Genomic DNA, 26,485 nt, shown 5'->3' with positions numbered 1-26,485 from the left:
TTTTTAAAGAGACAGAGATTTGATGACCATCTTGGGACCTCTGGACCCAGCCAGGCCTGAAGCGTCCCCCTCCACCCTTCAGAACTCTCCTTCAGGAGATCCAATAAATGTTCTTTTTTGCTTTAAAGCTGTTTGAACTTCATCTGTCACCTGCAATCAAAAGAGAACTGATGAATAAAAATGTGGGGAAGAGGGAAGTGAAGGTGCGAGATTTCAGAGGTAAATGGTCTTGGATTCGAATCTCAAGGGCAGCTCTCTTAAGCGTCATGTGCCTCAGTTTCCCCATCTAGAGAAGAGTGATAATAATAATGGTATCCATTTCATAGAGTCGTTGTGAAGACTAAATGACATAATGCATGGGAATCACTGGGCTGCCTTTTATTCCACGTTTGTCTTTCCCATCAGACCATTGCCCCCCTTGAAGGCAGGACCTTGCTGGTCTCATTCCCAGCCCAACCTCAGCACCCGCTTCTTCACAGCTGTCAGCACCATCGTGCTAATTAAGGGCACCTGTGGCTCCTGTGCCAGCTGCCCCTGGGCAACCACAAACACTGACGCAACTCCAGCCACATTTTGATATCAAAAAATAAAACCTCAGGGAACTGTACGCCGAAGAAAGTTAATTCGCAGTATTGCTGTGTTTACTCAAATTTCCTGGAAAAGGCTCCCATTGGTTCATGACTGGGGGGAGGAGACCACCAAATGGTGAAGGCCACTGGCCCCCCTCTAACCATTAACCAGCAGGAAAGCTGGCAAACAAGACTGAGCAGCAGCCGCCCCGCCGGCTTACTGTACACATGACAGGATCCGGGACAGCAGGACCAAGCCAGCACTTGCAGCCCGAGCCCACTGCAGACCGTGAGTAACAGCTAAGGACTCTCCATCGCCCTCGCTCCTGCCCAGCCTCCAGAATGAAGCCACGACTGTGTCTTGCTCATTTCATTTTTTTTTTTAAATGGGGCATGGAGCATTAGGGCAACCAGCAGTGATAAGAGGCAACCCTGGGGAGGGTTTTTCAGAGTCTGTGGGCTACCCACAGGGGTTTTTATTTCTCCTGGGCTCCGGCCTTGCAGGGACTGACATTGAACTAAGAGCCATTCCCAGCCATCGCATGATGCTCCTAAGGCCAGCCAAACAGCCATCACAGCCTCAGAGATGGAGTCTGAGAGCTGGGATGCATCAGCACACACAACGCCTCTGCCGGGGACACAGGCAGGAGAGAGCATTGCCCAGCTGCCACAGCACAGACTGTGCGTCCTACAGAATCACACACACCTCCTCCCTCAGGGACCTGGGGCGAGGATCCTGCAGACAGAACGGAGCTACCAGCATTACACCACATGGTATGAGGTTTAAATGCACAGGGCCTAGGACTGTACCTGGGACTATACCTGGCTTATGGGGGGCATCTGGAAAAACAGAACACAGTGGGTGTTTACTGTGTGTGTCACTTCAAAAATGAGGGACAAGGAGGACACCCGTGAAATGAAATTCATGGATAATATTGATACTCTGCATTTTTACGTTGCTGGGTACTTTTCAGAGAGCTGTTTCACTCTAGAGAAAGGCAGAACAGCATGGCACAGGCTCCAAAGTCAGACGGCAGGGCTTGGAATTTCAGCTTTTACTCCCTGGGCCTCAGTTTTTTCATCTGTACAATGGGCCCAGGATGACCCATGAAGTGAGGTCACTAAAGAAAGCACTGATAACAGCTGTGACTGATATTCACAAAAGTCTTTTGAGGTGGGTAGAGATTTAATCCCCATCTTGGAGGATTAGCACAGGAGGGGATGAGGCACAAAATCTCAGAGACAGCAGGTAGAGAAGGGAAGGGAAAAGAACTTCTATTGGGGGCAAGCCCATCTCGTTCCAGGCTGTGAACTGCATGGGGTCCTTGCCCAAGAAGGGACCAAAGAGGTGGAGGTGTGGAGGTGGCTAGGGCTGAAGCAAAGATTTCACTACAGTCTGATGGGGGCAGTGACAGAGAGAGGCACACAGGAGGGCTTCCTGGAGGAGGTGACCCAGGACCTGCGTGCCAAAGGACAAGAGGCAGTGAGCCAGGCATGACAAGGAGGGGACGGGCCGACAGAGTGGACCCACATGGGGCAGGACTGGAACAGGCCCATCTTTGTCCCCAGCTCTCAGGCCAGAGCCGGGCTCTGCAAACATTGGGGAATGGAATGACCTCCCTGGCCTGACCCAGGCAGAGGGATGAAAGTCTGATACGTGCTGGGAGGACACCCCAAGACACCCAGTGTTGCTGTGACTGAGACTTCAAGAGGCCAGATTTGAGACTGGGGGTGGTGCTGTCACCAGGGACGGGGCTTGAGGACTCCCTGGGCCACGTCAGTGAGGATCAGCTCTGCCCGCAGGCAATGGGAGTCACTGAAAGCTTTTCTACAGGAGAATGGCCCATCCGCTTGATTTTGGAAAGATGCCCTAGTTGCAGAGGAAAGAAAGGCTGGCAGGAGGTGAGCAGGAGGAAAGGAGAACAGGTGGGGGCGGGGAGGGGGCAACGGGAGAGATGCCAAGGCCTGAACTTGGGCTGTGTCCTGAGACTGAAGAAGCGAAGACAAACCCCAGAAATTTAGAAGGTAAATGGGCCAGGCCTGGGGCGGGTATTATTATCAACTCTATTTTATGCCAAGGAAACGGGAAGAGTTTTAAACAGTGCACCCATGTCACCTAGGTCATACATAGCAATGCTGAGATCCTCATTCGACTTGGTCTGCCACAAAGCCCAGGAAAAAGGAGAACTGTCTGTAAAGCCAGGCGGCTGGGGAGGGAGGGGGCAGGGCGTCAGGGCAGTTATCAAAGCCAAGAAGCAAGGAATTTGCTTGTTTTTCTACCACGTGGAGGGAGACAGGCGGGGAGGGTTGGAGGAGGGCTGAGGGAGGTCAGGCGTGTGTTTACAGCCCGCTTTCATGAGGTTCTGGGTTTGGAACAGGCCAGGGAAAAGGCCTCGGGGGTGCTCCAAAGCAGACCAGGGTTTCCCACACGCAACGTGCACGCATTCTCCTGGGACTGGTTTTACTGCGGGTTCCCAGCCCCCTCCCAGCATGGCTAGTCCCGTAGGTGGGGTGGTGCAGGGGAATCAGCTTCTCCTGTAAGTATCCCTTCTTTATGGGGATACAGGGGATTCCATAAAGCTCAGAGCTTGGGACCACTGGCCTTGCAGACAGAGTGTCCACTTACTGATTCTGAGCCTGGCTGCATTTTTTGAATTGCTCTTATCAAACACTTTTCATGGCTTATAATTAATTTTGTATCGTGGTAAGATATACAAAGATTGAGCATTTCAACTAGGTTTAAGTGTACAGTTCTCTGGTATTAAATACATTCACATTGTTGTGAAACCATCACCACTATTCATCTCCAGGACTTTTTCATCATCCCAAACTGAAACTCTACCCATTAAACCCTAACCCCCCATTTCCCCTCCCCCCAGCCTCTGGTATCCACTATTCTACTTTCTGTTTCTATGAATCTGACTGCTCTAGGGCTCTCATGCGAGTGGAATCACACAGTGTTTGTCTTTTGTGACTGGCTTATTTCACTTAGCATAATGTCTTCAAGGTTCATTCATCCATGCTGTAGCATGTATCAGAATTTCATTTTTTTGAAGGCTGAATAGTATTCAACCACAGGCATATACCACTGTGAAATATAGAAAAAAATACATACTGATCTCTGCCCCTGGTTCCTGGTGCAGAGCTCCTAAAACCCTTGTCATTTCCTAAGTGATAAGAACATTAGAAGCATCTTTTTTTCTAATATTTGTTTTCTAATATTTGGTCTTTGACCCTGCTTCCTGAGGCAGAGCTCCAAAATCCCTTGGAATTTCCTAGGTGACTGCAGTGTCCTTTGCTCTAATGAGGTAACTCTGGGTGAGCTCCTGGATGACTTCAGGATGGGGGGGGTGTCACCAGAAAGACCAAGTCATGATTGGAACTTATTTTCTCCCATTCTGTGGGTTTTCTTTTCGTTTTGTTGATGATTTCCTGTGCTATGCAAAAGGTTTTAAGTTTAATTAGGTCCTACTTGTTTATTTTTGTTTTCATTTTCATAGTCTAGGAGGTGGATCAAAGAAGGTCTTGCTGCAATTTATGTCAGAGAGGGTTCTGCCCATGTTTTCCTCTAAGAGTTTTATAGTATCCAGCCTTACATTTAGGTCTTTAATCCATTTTGAGTTTATTTTTGTATGGTGTTAGAGAGTGTTCTAATTTCATTCTTTTACATGTAGCTGTCCAGTTTCCCCAGCACCACTTATTGAAGAGACTGTCTTTTCTCCATTGTATATTCTTGCCTCCTTTGTCATAGATTAGTTGACCATAGGTGCATGGGTTTACCTCTGGGCTTTCTATCCTGTTCCACTTATCTTTTTTTTTTTTTTCTATTTTTGTGCCAGTACCATACTGTTTTGATGACTGTAGCTTTGTAGTATAGTCTGAAGTCAGGGAGTGTGTACCTCCCACTCCCCCACCCCTATATTTCCTCTTTCCCCTTCCCACTGGTAACCACTAGTTTGTTCTCTGTGAGTCGGCTTTTTTATTATATTCACTAATTTGTTATATTTTTTAGATTCCACATATAAGTGGTATCATACAGTATTTGTCTTTCTCTGACTTATTTCACTTAGCATAATGCTCTCCAAGTTTACAGGATGGATTTTTCTATTTCTGCAAAATATATCATGGGATTTTGATAAGAATTGCATTGAACCTATAGATTTCTTTGGGTAGTTTTGACATCTTACATATTACGTCCTCCAATCTGTGAACACAGGATGTCTTTCTATTTACTTATATCTTCTTTAATTTCTTTCAGCAACGTTCCCACTGTACAAGGCTTTAACCTCCTTGGCTAACTCAACTCCTAGGTATTTTATTCTTTTTAATTTTATTATAAATGGAATTGTTTCCTTAATTTCTTTTTAGATTGCTCATTGTTAGTATATGGAAACAGAACTGATTTTTGTGTGTTGATTTTGTATCCCACTTATTTGTTGAATTTATTGGTTCTCATAAGTTTTTTGTTGTCTTTAGGGCTTTCTATGTATAAGATCGTGTTGCCTATGAACAGAGATAATTTTACTTCTTCCTTTCCAATTTGGATGCATTTTATTTCTTTGGCTTGCCTAATTTCTCTGGCTAGAATTTCCAGTACTGTGTTAAATAGAAGAGGCAAACGCAGGCATCCTGTCTTGTTCTGAATCTGAGATGGAAAGCTTTCAGTCTTTCACCATTGAGTAGGATGTTAGCTGTGGGCTTTTCATATATGGCTTTTATTATGCTGAAGTAGTTTCCTTCTACTCCCAGTTTGTTGAGTGTTTTTAACATGAAAGGGGATGTTGAATTTTGTCAAATGCTTTTACTGCATCAGTTGAGATGATCATATGATTATTTTCCTTCATTCTTTTACGTGGTATTTACATTGATCAATTTGTGTATGCAGAACCATCCTTGCATTCCAGGAATAAATCCCACTTGGTCATAGTGTAAAATCCTTTTAGTACACTGCCGAATTCTATTTCCTAGCACTTTGTTGAGGATGTTTGCATCAATGTTCATAAGCAATATTTGTCTGTAGTTTTCTTTTCTAATGGTGTCTTTGGCTTTGGTATCAGGGCAAAGAATGAGTTAGGAAGTGTTCCCTCCTCTTTAATTTTTTTGAAGGAGTTTGAGGAGAATTTGTGTGAATTCTTCTTTAAATGTTTGGTAGAATTCAAAACTGAAGCCATGTGATCCTGGACTTTTCTTTTTTGGGAGGTTTTCAGTTACTGATTCAATTTCCTTGCTACTTATAGGTCTATTCGGATATTCTATTTCTTTGAGGTTTAATTTTGGTATGTTTTGTGTTTCTATAAATTTTCCATTTCATCTAGGTTACCCAATTTGTTGGTGTGTCATTTTCAATTTTTTCATAGTATTCTCAGAATTTTTTAAAATTTCTGTAGAATAGGTAGTAATGCCCCTACTTTCATTCCTGATTTTAGTTATTTGAGACTTCTCTCTCTTTTTCTTACTCAGTCTAGCTAAAGGCTTGTCAATTTTGTTAATCTCTTTGAAGATGACATTATATTATATTGTATGATGTTATAATTATATAATGTTATATTATTATATTATGTTACCTTACTATATAATACTATATTGATTAGATATATTATATTTTGGTTTCATTGATTTTCTCTCCTTTTTCTATTTTCTATTTATTTGTCTGGGCTTTAATCTTTATTGTTTTCTTTCTTCTGCCAGCTGCACTCTCCTTTGGTGTCTCTTTACATGGAATATCTTTTTCCATCCTTTCACTGTCATATCTGTGCCTTTGGATCTAAAATGAGTCTTCTGTAGTGTGCATATAGTTGTTTCTTTTTTTAACCCATTCTGTCAATCTCTGTCTTTAGATTGGAGAATTGTATCCATTTACATTAAAGTAATTACTCATATGGAGGGACCACTCTATCAGTTTCCTATTTGTTTTCTGTATGCCTTATAGTTTTTTTGTCCTTTATTTCCTGCATTACTGTCTTCTTTTGTGTTTAGTTGATTTTTTGTAGTGAAACATTTTAATTCCCTTCTCACCTCCTTTCGTGCATACTCTATAACTATTTTCTTTCTGGTTATCATGGAAATTACATTTAACATCCTAAAGTTATGACACTCTCATTTGAATTTATGCCAGATAAACTTTAGTAGCATACAAAAATCGCTCCTATATAGCTCCATTCCCACATCCTTTCAGTTAAGTCACAGATTACAGCTTTATTCATTGTGGGTCCCAAAACATATATGAATAATTACTTTTTATGCATTAGTCTTTTAAATCACATAGAAAATAAAAAGTGGAATTACAAAGCAAAATCACAATAATACTAGCTTTGATACTTGTTCATATATTTACCTTTAGCAGAGATCTTTATTTCTTCTTACAGATTCTATTTACTTTCTGGCGTTCTTTCATTTTAACCAGAAGTACTGCCTTTAGCATTTCTCGTAGGAGAGGTCTAGTGGTAATGAACTCCCTCAGCTTTTGTTTATCGGGGAATGTCTTAACTTCTCGCTCACTTTTGAAGGGCAGTTCCGCCTGCTATAGTACTCTTGGTGGATAGTTTTTTCTTTCAGTACTTTGACTATATCAACTGAGCAGATATTTAACCTTTCTGAGCTTCCACTTCTGCCTACCTGAAACCAAAAGAATCATATATACTTTATTGTCGGTGAGGCAAAATTTTGGAAACTTGGTAGGTATTTGACAAATCATAGCAGGTGTAATTCATACTTTCAGGTGAGGAAATTGAGGCCCAGAGTCCTGACTTGCCCCAGGTCACACAGCCAATGTGGAAGAAGAAACTGGAGCTTGAGGGGGGTCTTCAATGGGGTCTTCTGCCTACTGCTCACCATGCCCCACTGCCTCGGAGGCCCCACATCATCTAATGAGCATTTCTGATTTTCCAGGGCCTGGCCATCCTGAACAATGCTGTTCACCCTGTACATCTGTCTCCTCTGGTTGTCTACCAGTGGGCTCTGGACCATCCAGGCTAAGGACCCTGACACTGACATGAGCATGAGGAACCCTCACCGGCACTTGGCTCCAAACAACGTTGACTTTGCCTTTACCCTGTATAAGCACTTAGTGGCCTCAGCTCCGGGCAAGAATGTCTTCATCTCCCCTGTGAGCATCTCCACAGCCTTGGCTATGCTGTCCCTGGGCGCCAGAGGCTACACGCGGGAGCAGCTTCTCCAAGGCCTGGGCTTCAACCTCACTGAGATGTCCGAAGCCGAGATCCACCAGGGCTTCCGGCATCTCCACCACCTCCTCAGGGAGTCAAACACCACCTTGGAAATGACTATGGGCAATGCCATGTTCCTGGACCACAGCCTGGAACTTCTGGAGTCATTCTCAGCAGACACCAAGCACTACTATGAGTTGGAGGCCTTGAATGCAGACTTCCAGGACTGGGCGGGAGCCAGCAGACAAATCAACGAGTATATCAGAAATAAGACGCAAGGGAAAATTGTGGACTTGTTCTCGGAGCAAGATAGCTCAGCCATGCTCATCCTGATCAACTACATCTTCTTTAAAGGTACCCCTCACCCATCCCGTTCTGACAAGGCCCCATCTACTATTGCCAAGGATAGCAAAAGCCATCAAAATTAAGGGTGTGCTCTTGATTACTATTAGAAAGGTGAAATTATATCATCCCTACCAAGGATCAAAATGACACCCAGTAGAGCAACTTGCCCAAGCCCTTGCAGTTTGTTTCAAGGCCCAAACATGTAACCGCGAACAGTCTGGCTGCCTAGTGGTCTACAAATATTGGCCAAGGTCTGGCTGTGAGTCAGGCACTTGGTAAGAGGCTGGAAATAGAGCCTAGAACCAGACAGACACAGCCGCCACCCTCAGGAACTTCCAGACGGCCCATAAGCCTTCCTGCACGCACTTCCCGAGCCAGCTCCAGCCCAGACCCCTCTCAGCCAAACCACAGCCCCACCTCACCAGTTCGGAGCAAAGTTTTCCAAAATGCCTGTTCATAAAAATCACCACGGAGACTTGTTAAAATTACAGATTCCAGAGCCCACACCAGATCTACTAGAGCAAAACTGATGCAAGAATGTCCTAGAATGTGTACTTTTAACAAGGGCCCCTTCCCCAATCGTTTTGACGAGCAGGTAATTTGGGGATATATTATCCTCCAGAATGAAACCTACAGTCCTTAGTCTACAGCAGTGGTCCTCAACCCAGGGTGATTCCCACCCCCATCCACCCTCAGGGACATTTGGCAATGTCTAGAGACATTGTGAGTTGTAACAACTGGGGGTGGGGTGGGGTGTGCCACTGGCATCTTGTGGGTAGAGACCAAGGAGAATGCTCAACGTCCTACAATGCCCAGAACAGCCCCCCACAGTGATATCTGCCTCCAAATGGCTAGAGTCCCAAGGTTGAGAAAATCATCTGTTTCTTCTGCCTTGTCCAGACTCAGGTCTCAACATTTTCCCCTATACAAGTTCCCAATACACAGCAGACACACACACACACACACAATATCCAATCACACCAAACTCCTTTCATGTCTTTGAGCATGACCCTCCCCATGGAAGTCTGTATTAGTTCCCTATTGCCACTGTAACAAATTGCGACAAACTTCGTGGCTTAAAACAGCACCAATTTATTACTTACAATTCTGGAGGTCAGAAGTCCAAAATGGGCCACTCTGGGTTAAAGTCAAGGTGATGCCAGGGTGTGTTCCTTCTGGAGGCTCTAGGGGAGGATCTGTTCCCTGCCTTTTCCAGCCTGTAGAAGCTACCTGCATTCCTTGGCTTGAGGCCCCCTTCCCTCTTCAGAGCTAGTAATCGCATTGCGCTGACCTCTACTTCCATCACGTCTCCTTTCTGACTCTGACCCTCCTGCCATCCTCTTCTACTTTTAAGGATGCTTGTGATTACAGTGGCCCCACCTGGATAATCCAGAAAATTCTCCTCAACTCAAAGTCAGTCGATTAGCAGCCTTAATTTCCTCTTGCCATGTAACGTAACATATTCACAGGTTGCAAGGATTAGGACATCCTTGGGGCAGGGGGGCATTCTGCCTGACACAAGGCCCGTGCCCATTCTGTCCCCTGAGCCCTCCCTCAACTTGTCTGACTGCCTAAAACTTCTACCCACCCTTCAAATCTTGGCTCAAAAGTCACCACCTCTGTGAAGCCTCCCCTGATTCTCTCCAGCAAATCTTTGTCTCTCATACGCATCCTCTGCAGTTTGCCCACACCGAATTTTAATATGCATCTTCTTAGAACGTGTAAACCTGGACCCAAGTGGTTCAGTTTCAATTAAGTAGTCATATACAAAGAAGTGCAGGTAAAACAGCCAAAAAAAAAAGTATAATATTTAATGTGTCTCTCAACAACATAAAGATCATCCCATATGCCCATTTCTCTCCTCCCCAGCTCTCACTCAGGGCCCTCCATTAGCCAGCTGAACCCCTTCCCTCCCCCAGATCTTTATTACCTGGACAGAGTTAGCATCTTGGTGAGCCATCCTCCTGCCTCTTTGTCTTTCTCTGTCTATTCTCCAACACAAGTCTGGGAACCCACCTGGCAAAGGCCTCCCTTCTTGGATGGTAGTGAGGGTGAGAGACTGACCAGCAAAGGCAGCATTTTCTTTTTTCTCCCACTTTATTGAGATATAAATGACTTATCATGTAAGCTTAAGGTATACAATGGGATGATTTTATATATATATATATATATATATATATATATATATATATATATATATATATATATGGTGAGATGATTACCCAGATAAGGTTAGTTAACACGTCTATCACCTCACAGTTACCTTTGTGTGTTGGGGCCAGGGGGTGAGGATTTTTAATATCTGCTCTCTTAGCAACTTTTAGGTACATGATACAGTATTATTAACTGTAGTACCATGCTGTGCATTAGATTCCCCAGAACTTATTCATCTTATAACTGGAAGTTTGTACCTTTGACCACCTTTACCCACTTCTCCAAACCTCCTACCCCATCATTCTTTTCTCTGTTTCTACAAATTCTGTATTTTTAGATTCCATATATAAGTGAGGGCACACAGTGTTTGTCTTTCTCTGTCTGCCTTATTTCACGTAGCATAATGCCCTCCAGGTTCATCCATGTTGCTGCAAATGACAGGATTCTCTTCTTTTTTATGGCTGAGTAATATTCCATTTGGGGTGTGTGTGTGTGTGTGTGTGTGTGTGTGTGTGTACACACCCTGTTCTTTATCCGTTCATCTATTGATGGACACTTGATTGTTTCCACACCTTGGCTATTGTGAATAATGCTGCAATGAACATGGGAGTGCAGATATCTCTTCAGAATAGTGGGTTCATTTCCTTCTGATATATACCAAGAAGTGGGATTGCTGGAGCATATGGTAGTTCTATTTTTAATTTTTTGAGGAACCTCCATACTGTTCTCCATAGTGGCTGCACCACTTTACATTCCCACCAACGGTGCACAAGGGTGCCGTTTTCTTCACATCCTGCCGGCACTTGTTTTCTCTTTTCTTTTTGATAATAGCCATTCTGATAGGTGTGAAGTGCTATTGTGGTTTCAATTCGCATTTCCTTGATGATTCGTGATTCTGAGCACCTTTTCTTGTACTTGTTGGCCATCTGTACATCTTCTTTGGAAAAAAAATCTATTCAAGTCCTCTGCCCATTTTTTAATTTGATTATTTGGGGCTTTTTTTTTTTTTTGTGCTATTGAGGTTGTATGAGTTCCTTATGTATTTTTGGATATTACCCCCTTATCAATGTATGTTTCGCAAATATTTTCTTCCATCTCATAGGTTGCCTTTTCACTTTATTGATTGTATCCTTTGCTGGGCAGAAGCTTTTTAGTTTGATGTGATCCCACTTGTTAGTTTTTCCCTTGTTGCTTATGCCTCTGGTGTCATATTCAAAAAAAAAAATCATAGCTAAGACTAATATCAAAGAGTTCCTTTTTCCCTACATTTTCTTCTAGGAGTTTTATGGTTTCAGGTCTTATGTTTAAGTCTTTAACATATTTCAAGTTAGTTTTTGCGAATGATGTAAGATGGGGGTCCAGTTTCATTCTTTTGCATGTGAATATCCAGTTTTCTCAGCACCATTTATTGAAGAGATTATCTTTTCCCCACTCAGTATTCTTGGTTCCCCTGTCATATCTTAGTTGATTATATATGGGAGGGGTTATATCTAGGCTTTCAATTCTGTTCCATTGGTCTATGTGTCTGTCCTTATGCCTGTACCATACTGTTTGATTACTATAGCTTTATAATACAGTTTGAAATCAGGAGGTGTGATGCCTCCAACTATGTTCTTTCTCAAGATGGCTTTGGCTATTTAAGATCTTCTGTGGTCCCACACAAAAGGCAGTATTCTTCTTGACCCTGGGGGGCCAAGGAGTCAGGGAATGTTTGCCCGGAAATGTTTCTGGATGCTCCCATGAATTCTCCAGGCCATCTCTCCCACTAGACTATTCACTCTTGTGCATGGCATCCTCATCTCTCTGGGAGGCCCAGTGCATTTGCATAGTGCTTGGTAAATGGAAGTAACTCCAAAGTGGTTGCATAGAGGTTCAGGTAACACAGCCTGGGGAGAAGAGCACAGAAAACCCAGAGAGAGAGAGGGCCCTCCTGAGCCTGCGAGGAGCCTGAGCAGGGGCTGGCAGGACAGGGGCTGGCAGGGTGTCATTTGGCGCACGGCTTTGCTCTCACAGTTTCTAAGCATTCTCATGACCACAGTGGGGCTGAGTTGATGGGAAACAGTAGTTCCTGGTAATAAAATCAGAGAGGATTTGAACATTTGAACGCAGGAACAGACATTGACAGGAGTGTGGGCTGCACCCACCTGTGCCTGTTTGTACACAGATTTTCCGTGATCAGGCAAAGCTAATTAACAAGCCCTGTTTAAGTTGAGAGATACTCTGAAATGTTTCCAGCACGCCAGGAAATAAATAGAAATGGAGAATGGTGTGGCTCTCATCACTAAACTTAGGACATGTACAGTATCCCTGGCATGTTCCTTACTTAGTGGACTGTCTTGACAGCTCTTTTTTTGGAGAACATTAGAAATATTGTTAAAAGATTTTCCAGGGACTCATCCTTGCTCTCTCCAATTTCCCTTCATCAATTCTTAGGTTTCTCTACCATAAGTTCTCCTAACTCAAGAATTTTCAACAAAAAAAATCCCTTAAAATAGAGGTTAGATCCCATTCTGTATTTGGTTTTCTGCCAAACTGGATATACGTTATACTTGCTTCTAGAAAAGAAATACTCAGTAAAAAGCACACAGCAGACTTCTAAGGATGAAAAACCTAGCACTGAAAAATATTTTATCTACATTTTCTTGGTTGTGAGTTGGACAAGTTAGCCACAAAGCACTGCCCCCTTCAATTCTGAGGACCCCAGACTTCTTTAGAAGATGGTTTGAGAACCCGCAAATTATCTCACTTGCTGTGAGACAGCCTCAGTCATTAGGGATGGACCAGGCACAGCCCCTGGGTCTCCAGGCTCCACATCCATTGCTCTTTTCCCTACATCCTCTGGCCACTGCCCATGGTCACCCTTAGTAACCCTTCCAGGGAGCTGAGGCTGGCTCAGAACCAAGAGTTCTGGCTTCGTGGTCCAGAGATCCCACAGGCAGAGGGATAGAGAAATGTCTGCCTGTGGCTATGCTCTGGCCACTTTCAGGCAGCCTCAGTTGGGAAACAGTGACCTCACAAGGGCTTCTGGGCTGGAGGCCAAGGGCAGCCAGGACACTCAGGACCTGCTAGACTCAGAGTCCTCAGTCATCTCCAGACCTGGGGAGACTTAACCTAGAGCAGATGAGGCCCTGATGAGACTCAATCCATGTCTAAATATCCAAAGACCTATCACCTATTAGAGGACTCTGGAATAAACTCAAGGGTCAAAGAGGCTCAGTCGGCAGGCATTACAATCAGGCAGGCTTTGGCTTCATCTAAGGAGCAGTTGCCTTCCCTTCAGTGTTGACCAGTAGTGGAAAGTCCCATCTGTTAGGTAGTGAGTTCCCCATCACAAGGGGAACAAACGTTGCATAATGACATCATGGAACGTGGTGGAGTGGAGTCGAGTCTAGCTGTGGTGGGAGTCTGTAACCTTGAAGGACTCATCTCGCCCTGATTCTGCCTCTGGGAAAGGTACTGCGGCCCTCAGGGCCACTCAGGAGGCAAGGGGCCTCCGGCAAGAAAGTGGGTACATTTGACTGGGCGGCCAGACTGCCTGCTGGGCTTCTGTCGCCGCACATCAGGGGGTGGGGATGGACTGGATGGTCGGTTCCCCAGCACCACCTCCAGAGCCCTCCAGTCCAGAAGCCACTCCAGGGAGGGGGGCAACAAGGCCAAGTCTGCTTTACTGAATCCTACTCCCAAATCCTAGGGCCAGCATCCTCTGTTCTCTTCCTCTTTCCATTTTTAGAAGTCAGTCTCAGACATCGTGCTCATCCTCAAGCCATCCCAAAGGGTAGAGGATGGAACAGGCTTTAAACCTCTGGGAATTTCATACCTTAGCAAATTCCAGCAGCTCTGGTGGGGACCTTCCAGGTTGAGGGAGGCCACTGTGTCACTTGCTTGGCGGTCACCCCTGGCCTTCTGCTGCCACCCAAGTTGCGTTTTCCTCCTGCTGTCACAGGTCTGTCTCCTCCCCTCCCCCTCCCCCCTCTTCCCAGGCACGTGGGCACACTCCTTCAACCTGGAAAGCACCAGGGAAGATAACTTCTACGTGAATGAGACGACCACGGTGAAGGTGTCCATGATGTTCCAGTCGAGCACCATCAAGTACCTGAACGACTCGGTGCTCCCCTGCCAGCTGGTACAGCTGGACTACACAGGCAACGAGACCGTCTTCTTTGTCCTCCCGGTCAAGGGGAAGATGGACACGGTCATTGCCATGCTGAGCCGGGACACCATTCAGAGGTGGTCCAAGTCCCTGACCAACAGGTAAGCCCTCCAGCCAGCTCTGTTGATTTCTGCAGTTGGACGTGTTTCCAGAAAGTGGGGCAAGTGGAAAAGGGGTGCACCTGGCCGTCCTTCCTCCCCCAGACTCGCCTTCCAGGGCTCATTATTTTCCTGTCTGCTGGGTTCTCTGATCTAGAGGTCACACTTATTTATCTTTCTGTCGATTAACACTGAGCTATTGATAGTCTGGGGCATTCCACAAAGTGAGGTCCACCTTCCCCAGCAGGTTGATAGCCACCCTCTGTATTATCACATCTTTCATCTTTTTCTTAAGCTGAATTCACCCATCACCCAGCCCGCACTGATCCATTTTATTATATTGCTTACCTGAGACCAAGCACCGCTAAAGATTCCTGGGAGACCATAAAAAGATATAATGAAAATGACCACCGTATGACCACTGTAATGACCCTGGAACCAACGCAAAGCCTACGAATGGTTAAGTCACTCAGGGAATCTAATGTTTCTTCCATCAGTCAATCAGTAAATAAGAAAGTAAGGACATAAGTACATAATAAACTCATTTTCCCAGGAACCTCTGCACTAGAGGGGAATCAAAATTATAATCAAACTTGTGTCCAGCTCTGATCCTTACATTGGAGGAGGGAGCAGATGTTCTTGAGAAGACGGTCCTCCCTTGGGAGATTAGAGTTCTGTCTGTGAAGGAGCCAACCAATGTGGGAGCTGGGTGGCGGGGTGCAGACTCAAAGGGAAGAGGGCTGTCGGGGAAGGAGCCAGCACTTGGATCTAGAGTTGCTCAGGAAGCCTCGTGGGCCAGGCACCATGTCTGGAATTCATTCATTCATTCAATATATATATGGAAGCAATTGCTATGTACCATGCACTAGGCTAAGCAGAAGGGATGCACTCTAGAGCAGAAAACGGATTCTGGTGGAATTAATAGTGGTACAATGTCATAAGCTCTGTCAGAGCAAGACAGGGAAGGAGATGCATAATGTGTACAATCTGAGGGAGGGTGGGACGCCGGACTCTAAGCCAGGGGAATGGAGAAGGGGCTGCAGAGCAGATTGCTTTCACTTTGAACTGTGCCTTAAGCCTGAGGAGAGGTTCAGTCAGTGGCAACCTCCCCGAGAGTATGCACAGAAGAGGAAATGGCACCAGAGGCAAGTCGGGGAGGCCATTGGCCAGCTTTTCAGGTCAACCGTCCCACTCCACTTCACTCCCACCCCTCGAAGGGAACCTGTAGTTCAGATACAGGGCCACCAGGTAGTGACAATGCGCCGTGATTCAAATTCTGAACCCTAGTGTGTTGAAAATAAGGTGAAGGATACCCCTTCTCTTTACTCCAAAAATAATCTCTTCACTAAAATACTTAAACAACATTAGTCAGTAACACGTACCATTTTCTTCTAGACTTTTTAAAAGAACATTCAAGGTAAAACTTTGCACCTTTAGACATCATGAGTTCTCTCCTTCATCCAATGCTGTGGCCTACGGCTCACCTGCACGCTTGCGTGGCCCCTTCTCCCTTCTCACCCCTCCCAGCACCACCACGCCCTTCCCCACTAGGCTCTCCGGTGCATCCGAGCTCAGCATCCTTCAGGGCCCAGATGACACCCCACCTCCCCCGGCAGCCTCTGGGTCCCACTCACGGGGCGCTCTCGCGAGAGCCTCTCTCTCCATCCCCTTGCTCCGCCGTCACCTCGCTGCAGCCCGCGCAGGTCCCGCGCAGGTCGTGGGGCAGCTTTCCGAGTTGGGGCGATGGGGCTCCGAGTTACCTAGTCCTGGTTTCTTCATGGTCCTGCTGCTTCCCAGCGGTGTGACTCTGGGGAAATTCCTCAGCTTTTTTTTGAGTTTCAGTCTCTCAATCTGGAAGTTAACGATGATGACTCCAGTTCGTAAGGCTGTGTGCGCCTGCGCGGATTAGACGAGATAAAGGAGGTCAGGAAGGGCAGCCAAATGCGGGGTATGGGTCGGCCTCCCTTACCTTCTGTTGCCATTTCCCATCTAGAGAAGTCACACGTCCCACTGGCCTTGGATTCCTCCTCACTTCCCCCGGGTTGCCAGCTTCCAGACCTCCCCAGAGCAGCTTGTGCTCAAGTGCAGAGGTCTCATGCCTTCCCTCCACCCTCTGGAGAGCCGGGGCCCTATCACTGACTTCAGGGTTCGGGCTCTTCTCTCTCCCTTGCTGTGTAGATGAGGACTAGCACAGAGAGGGACAGGACTTGGCTAAAGCCACACAGCATTAGCGGCATGGCTGGGGCCAGGACCCCTGCTCCCAGCTGCACGTTCCTTCCACTCCTCCACTTCTGCCAGGGGGTGCTTGGGGGACCACAGGACTTCTTGTTTTTTTCCTTTTTTTAATTGAAGTATAATTGATTTACAATACTGTGTTAGTTTCAGGTGTACAGCAAAGTGATTCTGTTATATATATATATCCTTTTTTTCATTCTTTTCCATTATAGGTTATTACAAGATAATGAATACAGTTCCCTGTGCTTGTCCCCCATAAATCCTTGTTGTTTATCTATTTTATGTATGGTAGTGTGTATCTGTTAATCCCATACTCCTATTTTATCCCTCCCGCCTCTTCCCTTTGGTAGCTATGTTTGTTTTCTATGTCTGTGTGTCTCTTTCTGTCTTGTAAATGAGTTCATTTGTATTATTTTTTAGATTCCACATATGTGATATCATATAACATTTGTCTTTCACTGTCTGACTTACTGCACTTAGTATGATATTCTCTAGGTCCAAGCATATTGCTGCAAATGGCATTATTTCATTCTTTTTTATGGCTTAGTAATATTCCATTGTGTATGTATGTACCACATCTTCTTTATCCATTCATCTGTTGATGGATACTTAGGTTGCTTCCATGTCTTGGCTATTGTAAATAGTGCTGTTGTGAACATTGGGGTGCATGTATCTTTTTTGAATTAGAGTTTTCATCTTTTCTGGATATATGCCCAGGAGTGGGATTGCTGGATCATACAGTAACTCTATTTTTAGTTTTTTAAGGAACCTCCATACTGTTTTCCATAGTGGCTGCACCAATTTACATTCCCACCAAGAGTGTAGGAGGGTTCCCTTTGCTCCACACCCTCTCCAGCATTTATTATTTGTAGACTCTTTAATGATGGCCATTCTGACTGGGGTAAGGTGATACCTCATTGTAGTTTTGACTTGCATTTCTCTAATAATTAGTGATGTTGAGCATCTTTTCACGTACCTCTTGGCCATTTGTATGTCTTCTTTGGAGAAATGTCTATTTAGGTCTTCTCCCCATTTTTTGATTGGGTTGTTTAGTTTTTTGATATTGAGTTGTTTGACCTGTTTGTATATTTCGGAAATTAAGCCCTTGTCGGTAGCATCATTTGCAAATATTTTCTCCAGCCATAGGTTGTCGTTTTGTTTTGTTTATGGTTTTAAACACTGTGCAAAAGCTTATAAGTTTGATTCAGTTCCATTTGTTTATTTTTGCTTTTATTTCTTTTGCCCACAAGGACTTCTTTAGGTATTCTTTGCTTCAGTGTCTGGTAGTTTAACTGGATCAGGTGGAATCAGCTCAAAGAAAGAGCTGAGAAGAAAGGACTTTGCAATTCAGAGGCCCAGAGAGGAAGATGCCTGTGTGATGGAGGGAGAGGCAGATCCTGCTTCTTGTTCTGTTCCTTCCCCTGTCCCGAAAGAGCAGGTCTGGCTGGGAGGCAGGGTCTGGAGGGATCACAGGGGAAACGGGAATCTGGCTGGCCGGGCCCAGCCCTGGGAAAGTCTAACCCCATCTGCTTACCCCGAGCAGCCTGGTGGACCTGTACATCCCGAAGGTCTCCATTTCCGGAGGCTACGACCTCGGGGGCATCATGGGGGACATGGGCATTGCAGACTTGCTCAACAACCGGACACAATTCTCAGGCATCACCCAAGAGGCCCTGCCGAAGGTGTCAAAGGTAGGGGTCTCTAGAGCCCATCCTTCTTCCCGCCCCAAATTCACAACACAAATAATAATAAGCAACGTGGAGCCCATTCATGGGGCTTCTAGGCCCCCGGCTGAGAGGTCTTGTCCAAGCCCCTAGTTTTACAACAGGCTAAATGAAAGCTCAGCAAGAACTTGATGTCCCCAAGGTCACACAGGAAGCTAGTGACAAGGGAGCACCACAGCTCAGGCGTGCACCGTTCTGCCAGGCCACACAGAGGGGGCACTGTGGAAGACAAGTCATCATGGCAGGGCTGTGAGCAGCCCCCAGGCAAAAGGAAACGTCTGCGTGAGATCACACTGAATGTTCTATCCAATGATGTTCTTTATCTCCATCCTTCAGCTTTATGTTCTGTTATTCATTCATTCAGAAAAGATTTACTGAACATGTTCTATGTGCCCCAAACTGTGCTAGACACTGGGTATGCCTCAGACGTGGCCCTGCCCTCACAGGATCTTACAGTCCTGTGGGTGACAAAACAGGAGAGGGAACAGGAGGAAGCTGTGGTGGCAGCAGCCCTCTCCCTCGTGCACACAGACTTTGACCATCATGATGTGGGCACACAGTATGTGCTCAATAAAATGCCTGTGTGTGAACTCAGTCAAGCAGCTACCTCCTTATGAGGTGGGTGTTACCCTAGTTTCTCAGGTCACAGAGCTAGTAAATAGCCTGACATTTGACTCAAAACCTCATATTCCCAAAACACACTGCAGGGGTTCCTAGCCCAGCTGAGCTTCTCCCTAGCCTATTTACAGAGCACTCTGAGCCTCTGATTCCCTGCTGCTCCATCAGTGAGAGTCCTGTCCCGTAGGTGTTGTTATTTAATCAGCCAGTTCTGATCTTTCTGATGCTTTTGATGCAACCTACTCAAGCGTTTTACTGACTTGAGGATATCTTCTAATTTTGATCAAAACAAAGGATGTTTCAGCAGGCAAAGATGCGCCTTTTCCCTACAGAGTGGGCACGAGCATTTTGCATAAGTTGAACCCTCTCAGTTACTGGCAGAGTGGAGAGGGAGCGAGGTGTCCCTCCACCAGCCCAGGACCCGGTGAGGGGGCCCGATATGGATGCTGAAGTCCAGTTTCAGCCCCAAGTCCCTTGCTCTCCGTGGGTCGGCTCCAGCTGCCCACTCTCTAGGGAGGAAGTCTAAGTGTAGCCTGGGTTCCAGAGGTGGACAGACCCCAGCGCTAGTCCTGGGGCTGCCACGTAGATGAGGAGCCAGCAAGTGACCTTCTCTGAGCCTCAGCTTCGCCATCCAGAAAACTGAGGGTGGGAGGAGTCGAAGCCAAGAGGCTCGGAAAGCGCCGCCCACGCGGCTGGTGTTCATCCTCCACGCTCTGTCCGTTCCCGCCAGGTGGTCCATAAGGCCACGCTGCAACTGGATGAGAGGGGCTTGGAGTCGGCCGCCCGCACCCAGGTCCACCGGAACTCGGCGCCCGAGCCTCTCACAATCCGCTTCGACCGGCCCTTCGTTGTCATGATCTTCGACGACTTCACGTGGAGCAGCCTCTTCCTGGGCAAGGTTGTGAATCCGACCTAAGGGGACGCCCCCTGGAGCCACAGCGCGTCTGACTCGGGCACCAGGGACCCCACAGAAAGGAGTGAGAGGTTCCCCCCAATCCTCCCCTGGTTCCCCTCTGGTAATAAATTACTGTCGTTGCGACTGGTGACAAGTGTGGTTGAAGGGGAAGAGTGGGACGATTGATAAAACTTGAATAACATCAATATAATATTGTACCAGTATAATTTTCTAGTTTTGGTCATTGTCCTAGGGTTATGTGATGGTGTATGGAAGTACAGTGAAAGGTATATGGAAGCACTATTATTTTTGTAAGTTTGAAATTATTTCCAAGTAAGAACTTGAAAAGAAGGAATCACACAAGCCAAAACACAACAGAAGAACACACACACACACACACACACACACACACACAACAGAAAGATGTTTTTAAAGTGCTAGGATGGAAATGTCATATCTTTCAAAAAGCAAAAAAACAAACAAAAAATTCCTTCAAAAATGAAGGCAAAATAGAGTTTGGTTTTTTTTTTTCAGACAAACAGGAGCTGAGGAGGCTTATCGTCTTCACTAAAGACTTTTTTTAAGTAGGTCTTTATGGAGAAACAAGATGATTCTAGATGGACACACAAAAGAATGAAGAGCACTGGAAAGAGTAAATATGTGGGCAATGATAAAATATTTTTAAATATATTTAAAGTATAATTAACTGTTTAAAGCAAAAATAGTTATCGATTTATTGCTTTTCGACTCCAAATCCTCCCTTCATGGCTGCTCTGCAAAAACCAATCTGGACCTTTTTAGTTTTACTGTGCCCCTGGGCATGATATTAAACTTTGTCAGTAGAGGGCGCTAGAGAAAGATCGCAGGAGGAAGAGACCTTATTCTCACAGTTCAGGACAAAAAGCATTAAATGAGATAAAAGAGAATCAGATGGAGAGATAGATACATAGATTACATAGGTGATAGGAAGATGATAGATAGATGGATGGATAGATAGATCGATTATAGATAGAAAATAGATGATATATAGATAATTAGATGATAGATACAGCATACATCTTGAAAGGAATTGAGCGATACTTCCTTAAATATACATATTTACATGTTTCTAAAGTCAGCATCTTAATAAGAAAACACTAAATGCATTCCCACTACTGTAAGACAAGGCTACTCATCATATTCACTACCATTTCACATAGTCCTGGGGGTATTAGACAAAGCAATTAGACAAGAGAAAGTAGCGGCATAGAATTGTAAACTCTCTCTATTTGCAGATGACATGTAATATACTTGCATAACCCTAGCAAATCAATGATAAAACAAACTCAAACAATAAAGATTTCAGCAAGGTATCAGAATATAGACTTAACATGCAAAAGCAATGTCTCATATACACAAACAACAAACAGTTAAAACACATAATGGAAGAGAAAACCCAATCGCAACCAAAAGGATATAACACTTAGAAATAAACAAGAACTGCACAGACTCTATATAGAGAAAATTATAAAATATTCCTTAAAGATGCAAAATTAGACTTGAACAAATGCAAAGATATTCCTTCTTGAATAAGATGCTCAACATCATCTAGATATCAGTTTTCCCTAAGTTAATTTGTCAATTTAATTGTATCCCAATAAAAATACTAGCAATTTCTTTTTCTGGAGATAAACAAGATAATACCAAAGTCCATATAGAAAAATAAGCATGCAAGAGTAGCTGGAAAACACTGAAAAGAAAAAGATGTCAGGGACGGGGTGGGGAAGATAGGGGACTGGCCCGACCAGATGTTAAAGCATACGGCACAGATACTTCAATTAAATCTATGGTACTCGGATATGAATAGATAGGCAGACCAATGAAATACGTTAGAAAGTCTGGCAATAGACTCAAGTACAAATGGAAATTTAATATTTGATAAAGGAAGACTTATAAATAAATGTTATTGGGACAACTGGATAGCCATTTGAAAACAGAAAGGGGCTTCCCTGGTGGCGCAGTGGTTGAGAATCCACCTGCCAATGCGGGGGACCGGGTTCGAGCACTGGTCTGGGAAGATACCACATGCCGCAGAACAACTAGGCCCGTGCGCCACAACTGCTGAGCCTGCGCTCTGGAGCCCGCGAACCACAACTGATGAAGGCTGCACGCTTGGAGCCCGTGCTCCGCAGCAGGAGAGGCCACCGCAGTGGGAAGCCCGCGCACCACAGCGAGGGGTAGCCCCCGCTTGCTGCAACTAGAAAAAGCACGCGCACAGTAACGAAGACACAACTCAGCCAAAAATAAAGAAAAGAAAATAAATAAATTAAAAAAAAAAAAAGAAAAACAGAAAGGGTAAAATTAGACCCATTTTTCACACCATACTTAAGAATAAACTAAGAATCAGAGATCTAAATGAAAAAAAAAAAAGAACTATACAAGTACTAGAAGAAAACATGGGTAAATTCCTCTATAATTTAGGTGTAGAAAAAGGCTTTTCAACCATGACTCAAAGTCCAGATGAAATTTTTTAAAGAATTGAGAAATTTGACTATATAAAAATATTTTTTAATTGTGTGGTAAAAATTCATAAGCAAAGTCAACAGAAGTAAAAACCTGAAAGAAGATATTTGCAAGGTATGCCACCGATAGAGGTAATATCCTTAATATGTGGTCTTTAAACATATGAAAATACATTTCACTTTACTGAATAATAAAAAATGCAACTGAAAACTACACTGAGATGCCATTTCCTATCCATCAGATTGGCAATAATGTAAAAGTTTCACAGGACACTCTATTGGTTGTGTGGAAACAATCATTTTCATGGGTTGCTGGTGGGAATGTTGATGGGTCCTTGAAAAAAGAAACACAGGAAGGATAAACTAGAAACTAATTAAATGGTTACCTGCAAGGGAAGGGGGAGGACAGAGTGGAAGAGATGGGGGGTGGGGAATAGCACTTTTCTTCATGGAGCTTTTTGTATGCTTTAGACTTTTAGAATAATGTTAATGTTCTATATACTCAAAAATAAAATTAAATGAAAAAATGAGGAAAGCCCTAAAACCAAGTGAAAAGAAAACAAATGAATTCAAACATATTTCAAATGGATAATATAACTATTCTGAAGGGGAGAAAAAGAATTAACCCAAGGAAATTTTCAACACGATACTTGGACAATATGCCTCTAGTTTTAAGAATACAAGACTGCAGGGGCTCCCCTGGTGGCACAGTGGTTAAGAATCCGCCTGCCAATGCAGGAGACACGGGTTCAAGCCCTGGTTCGGGAAGATCCCTCATGCCGTGGAGCAACTAAGCCCGTGCGCCACAACTACTGAGCCCACGAGCCACAACTACTAAAGCCCGCGCACCTAGAGCCCGTGCTCTGCAACAAGAGAAGCCGCCACAAGGAGAAGCCCATGCACTGCCACGAAGAGTAGCCCCGCTCACTGCAACTAGAGAAAGCCCACGCGCAGAAACGAAGACCCAACGCAGCCAAAAATTAATTATTTATTTTTTTAAAAGAAAGAATACAAGACTGCAAACAATCTTGAAGGCCTCTTTTCAGGTTCGTTTTTCATCATGGGATGAGGATAGGAAACATTATATGATGTGTAGGATTGGGCAAGGAGAGATACAAATACAGAATGAGGGAAGCAAGGAAGAATCCTGTGGGGTAGCACATGAATTGGAGGGATAAAATCATGGTTTCTAGTACATTTCTAAAATCTGTGTATGCCTGGGACAATTTGAATCTCTAAATAAATACATACATACAAAACATATACATATATATAGTAAGAACAGTAATGGATTCAAATGCATTGAATAAAATCAAGAGTCCATGAATCTGTACCAATAATGCTGATAAATAAATGTGAAAGGAATGATGGATTTAGAGTATCATAGTAAATACTGATTCAGGCAAGAATAGTCAATGGATGCTAAATCTGAGGGCATGGGGAATTTGATGAAAAACAAGATATTTAAATTAGTTTCAAAGTATCTCCTCAGCAGTGACTTATTACAAAGGGAGAAATGGTAGCTATATATTGGAGAAACGGACATCATCTTAACCAAGGCATTAAAATTAACATCACCATTTAGGGACAAAGAGACATCGTGTGCCTCTGGATGTGACGCTCTAAGAAGGAGCCAACATCGTTTCTGTGATATTCCTTCCAAAAATGTATAATCTGAGGCTGATCATGGGGACACATCAGACCAACCTGAATTGAGAGAACTGGTAACATTTCCAAATGTCAACATAATAAGAGACAAACTAAGGGCTGAAGAACTGCCCCAGATTCGAGGAAACTAAGGAGACATAGCTCCAAATGCATACATGGTCCTGGGGGGACCCTACGCTAAAAATAAAAATGCCACAAAGGACATGAGTGGGGCAGTTGGCAAAACTGGAACATGACTGTAGCTTCAGGTTGTGTAACAATATTAAATTGGATTTCAGAAATTGATACTATTGATATTTACATAAGAGAATATTCTTGTTCTTGGGATTACCTTATCAGCTCAAATGGTTCAGAATAAGATAGCATGTGTGTGCGTGCATGCGTACACACACCTTGCACCCGTGCATACATATATAGATATGGGTATATAGAGAGAACAGGATTGTAAAACGTGGAAAATGCTTCAAAATTAGTGAATCTGGGTAAAGGGTTATAGAATTTCTTTGTAACTACTCTTGCAGTTTTACTTTAAGTTTGAAATTATTTAAAATTAATTTTTTTAAGTTAAAAACTGAAATAAATAAATAATGACCCGCAGCACAAAAGAAAAATAGGGAAAGGACATAACCTCCCAAGTAGAAGGACCATCTTAGTGAAAACCTGCTGTCACACTACGTGGTTAACTGCCTTGGGAACCAGAGGTCTGGGTTCAAATTCAAGCTCTGTGTTTTTGAACAGGTTAACTGACCTCTCTGAGCATCTGTTTCTTTATACCCATTAAAGAAAACAAATTATCATGTCCCTCTACACTCAAAGGGTCCATCTCATGGAAAGAAAGCTTTGTTAGGTGCTAACTAGTCAAACCCCTAGTTACCCAGAAGTTATCCCCACCTCGCTGACCAGTGCCCTGAGCACATCTTCTCAGGGCAACCATAGCGAACTTGCCTGGGCCATCAGCTTTGCACCGCTGGGGACAGAAGGGATCAATCAGCAATCTTGTTAGGTGTCACTGGAGCCCGGTGAGCCAGGGTGGAGGAAGCCTGGATCAGGAACAGGGAATCAGAAGGCCCGTGGGGGGCGCTTCCCTGGTGGTCCAGTGGTAGAGAATCCACCTTCCATTGCAGGGGACATGGTTCGATCCCTGGTCGGGGAACTAAGATCCCACATGCTGTAGGGCAACTAAGCCTGTGTGCCACAACTACTGAGCTCGCACGCCTTAATGAGAAAGCCCGCGTGCTGCAAACGACAGAGCCCACGCGCTCTGGAGCCTGCAGACCACCACTAGAGAGAGAAAACCCACACACTGCAACTAGAGAGAAGCCCGTGCCAGTGAAGAGCACGCATGCTGCAACGAAGATCCCGCGAGCCACAACTAAGACCCAACGCAACCAAAAATAAACTAAAAATAAAAGTAAATTACAAAAAAGCAGGCCCACAGGGAAGGGAGAGAGAGAGGCTGCTTGGCAAACAGCGAGCCATTTGTCCCACACGTGTGCGTGTCGCAAGGATTTGAGAAGCTTTTGCTTTTCTACCTCTGCACCTCGGACCCGCCCAAGCTTTCCTCTTGATCTCATCCACGCAGAGCAAACCGACTGCAGTTCTCTCTGTGTCCTGATTTCTCCCTGTTTCTCTGTTTCCTGGCCTGATTCTGCCAATCACTAGCTCTAGTTGTTTTTCAGACATTTAGCCCCTTGGGTTCCAGGACAAATTTGCTTCAGAAGCCTCTGGATCCCCCCGTTCTGGGGTGGCTTTTGGAAGCATTGTGCTTCCTGCCTGCAGGGAGTTCTGGGAAGGATTGTACTGTCTCCCATGAGGTGACTCTGGTCAACACACGCCTTCCTATCAGATCTTTCCCAACCTCTCTCTACACAGGCTGGTGACGAGCTGAAATCAAATGCAAACGGGAAGTCAGGTGCCTGGTTCTATTCTGGCACCAACACGGGCAGGAAGGGCCTTAATGGTTGTGGGCCTGCAGCTCCTCCTCTGTCAAGTCCAAATCCAGGTTCTCGGCTTACCTGTGAGGTTCATTCTGGCTCTAAAATCACAGAACAGATACCATTCATTAGCTCTTCCTACCAGGTACCAAGCTCTTTACGGGCACCACTTCATTTAAGCCTCACGACAGTCCTAACAGCGCAGCCCTGGCAGCCCCATTTTACAGATCAGGAAACTGAGGCAAGAAGAGGTTAAGGAGCTTGTTCAGGGTCACACAGCTGGTGAAAGTACAGGGGCAGGCATTGAGCTTGACCTGCTGAAGGTAGAGAACTTCTGAGCCACCCTTCCTGAGAGCCAGGACCCACCGCCTTAGAAACAGTGTTACCCAATGACTTCCTGGTTCCTGGGTGCTGCTGAGATACTCGTGAGC

General features: G+C 44.8%; 1 protein-coding gene across 1 annotated transcript; it reads left to right on the top strand.

Moving 5' to 3' along the window:
* The first annotated feature begins 730 nt into the window (after positions 1–730).
* On the top strand, positions 731–20,090 carry SERPINA6 (serpin family A member 6). The gene is made up of 5 exons (XM_004262488.4): positions 731–858; positions 7,458–8,086; positions 14,212–14,482; positions 18,258–18,405; positions 19,787–20,090. The coding sequence occupies exons 2-5, from the start codon at positions 7,477–7,479 to the stop codon at positions 19,970–19,972; spliced, it is 1,215 nt and encodes a 404-aa protein (XP_004262536.2). The 5' UTR covers positions 731–858; positions 7,458–7,476; the 3' UTR covers positions 19,973–20,090.
* The last annotated feature ends 6,395 nt before the right edge of the window (positions 20,091–26,485 follow it).

Source organism: Orcinus orca, chromosome 2 (assembly GCF_937001465.1).
Source record: "Orcinus orca chromosome 2, mOrcOrc1.1, whole genome shotgun sequence".
Taxonomy (NCBI): Eukaryota; Metazoa; Chordata; class Mammalia; order Artiodactyla; family Delphinidae; genus Orcinus; species Orcinus orca.
This window is presented reverse-complemented; position numbering and strand designations above follow the sequence as displayed.

What these genes read in the sequence shown, in the direction of transcription:
- SERPINA6 (XM_004262488.4), top strand. Translation starts at nt 7,477, where the DNA reads ATGCTGTTCACCCTGTACATCTGTCTCCTCTGGTTGTCTACCAGTGGG. An exon ending in CAACTACATCTTCTTTAAAG is followed by an intron (nt 8,087 to 14,211) that starts GTACCCCTCACC and finishes CCCTCTTCCCAG; the next exon opens with GCACGTGGGCACACTCCTTC. An exon ending in TCCAAGTCCCTGACCAACAG is followed by an intron (nt 14,483 to 18,257) that starts GTAAGCCCTCCA and finishes TACCCCGAGCAG; the next exon opens with CCTGGTGGACCTGTACATCC.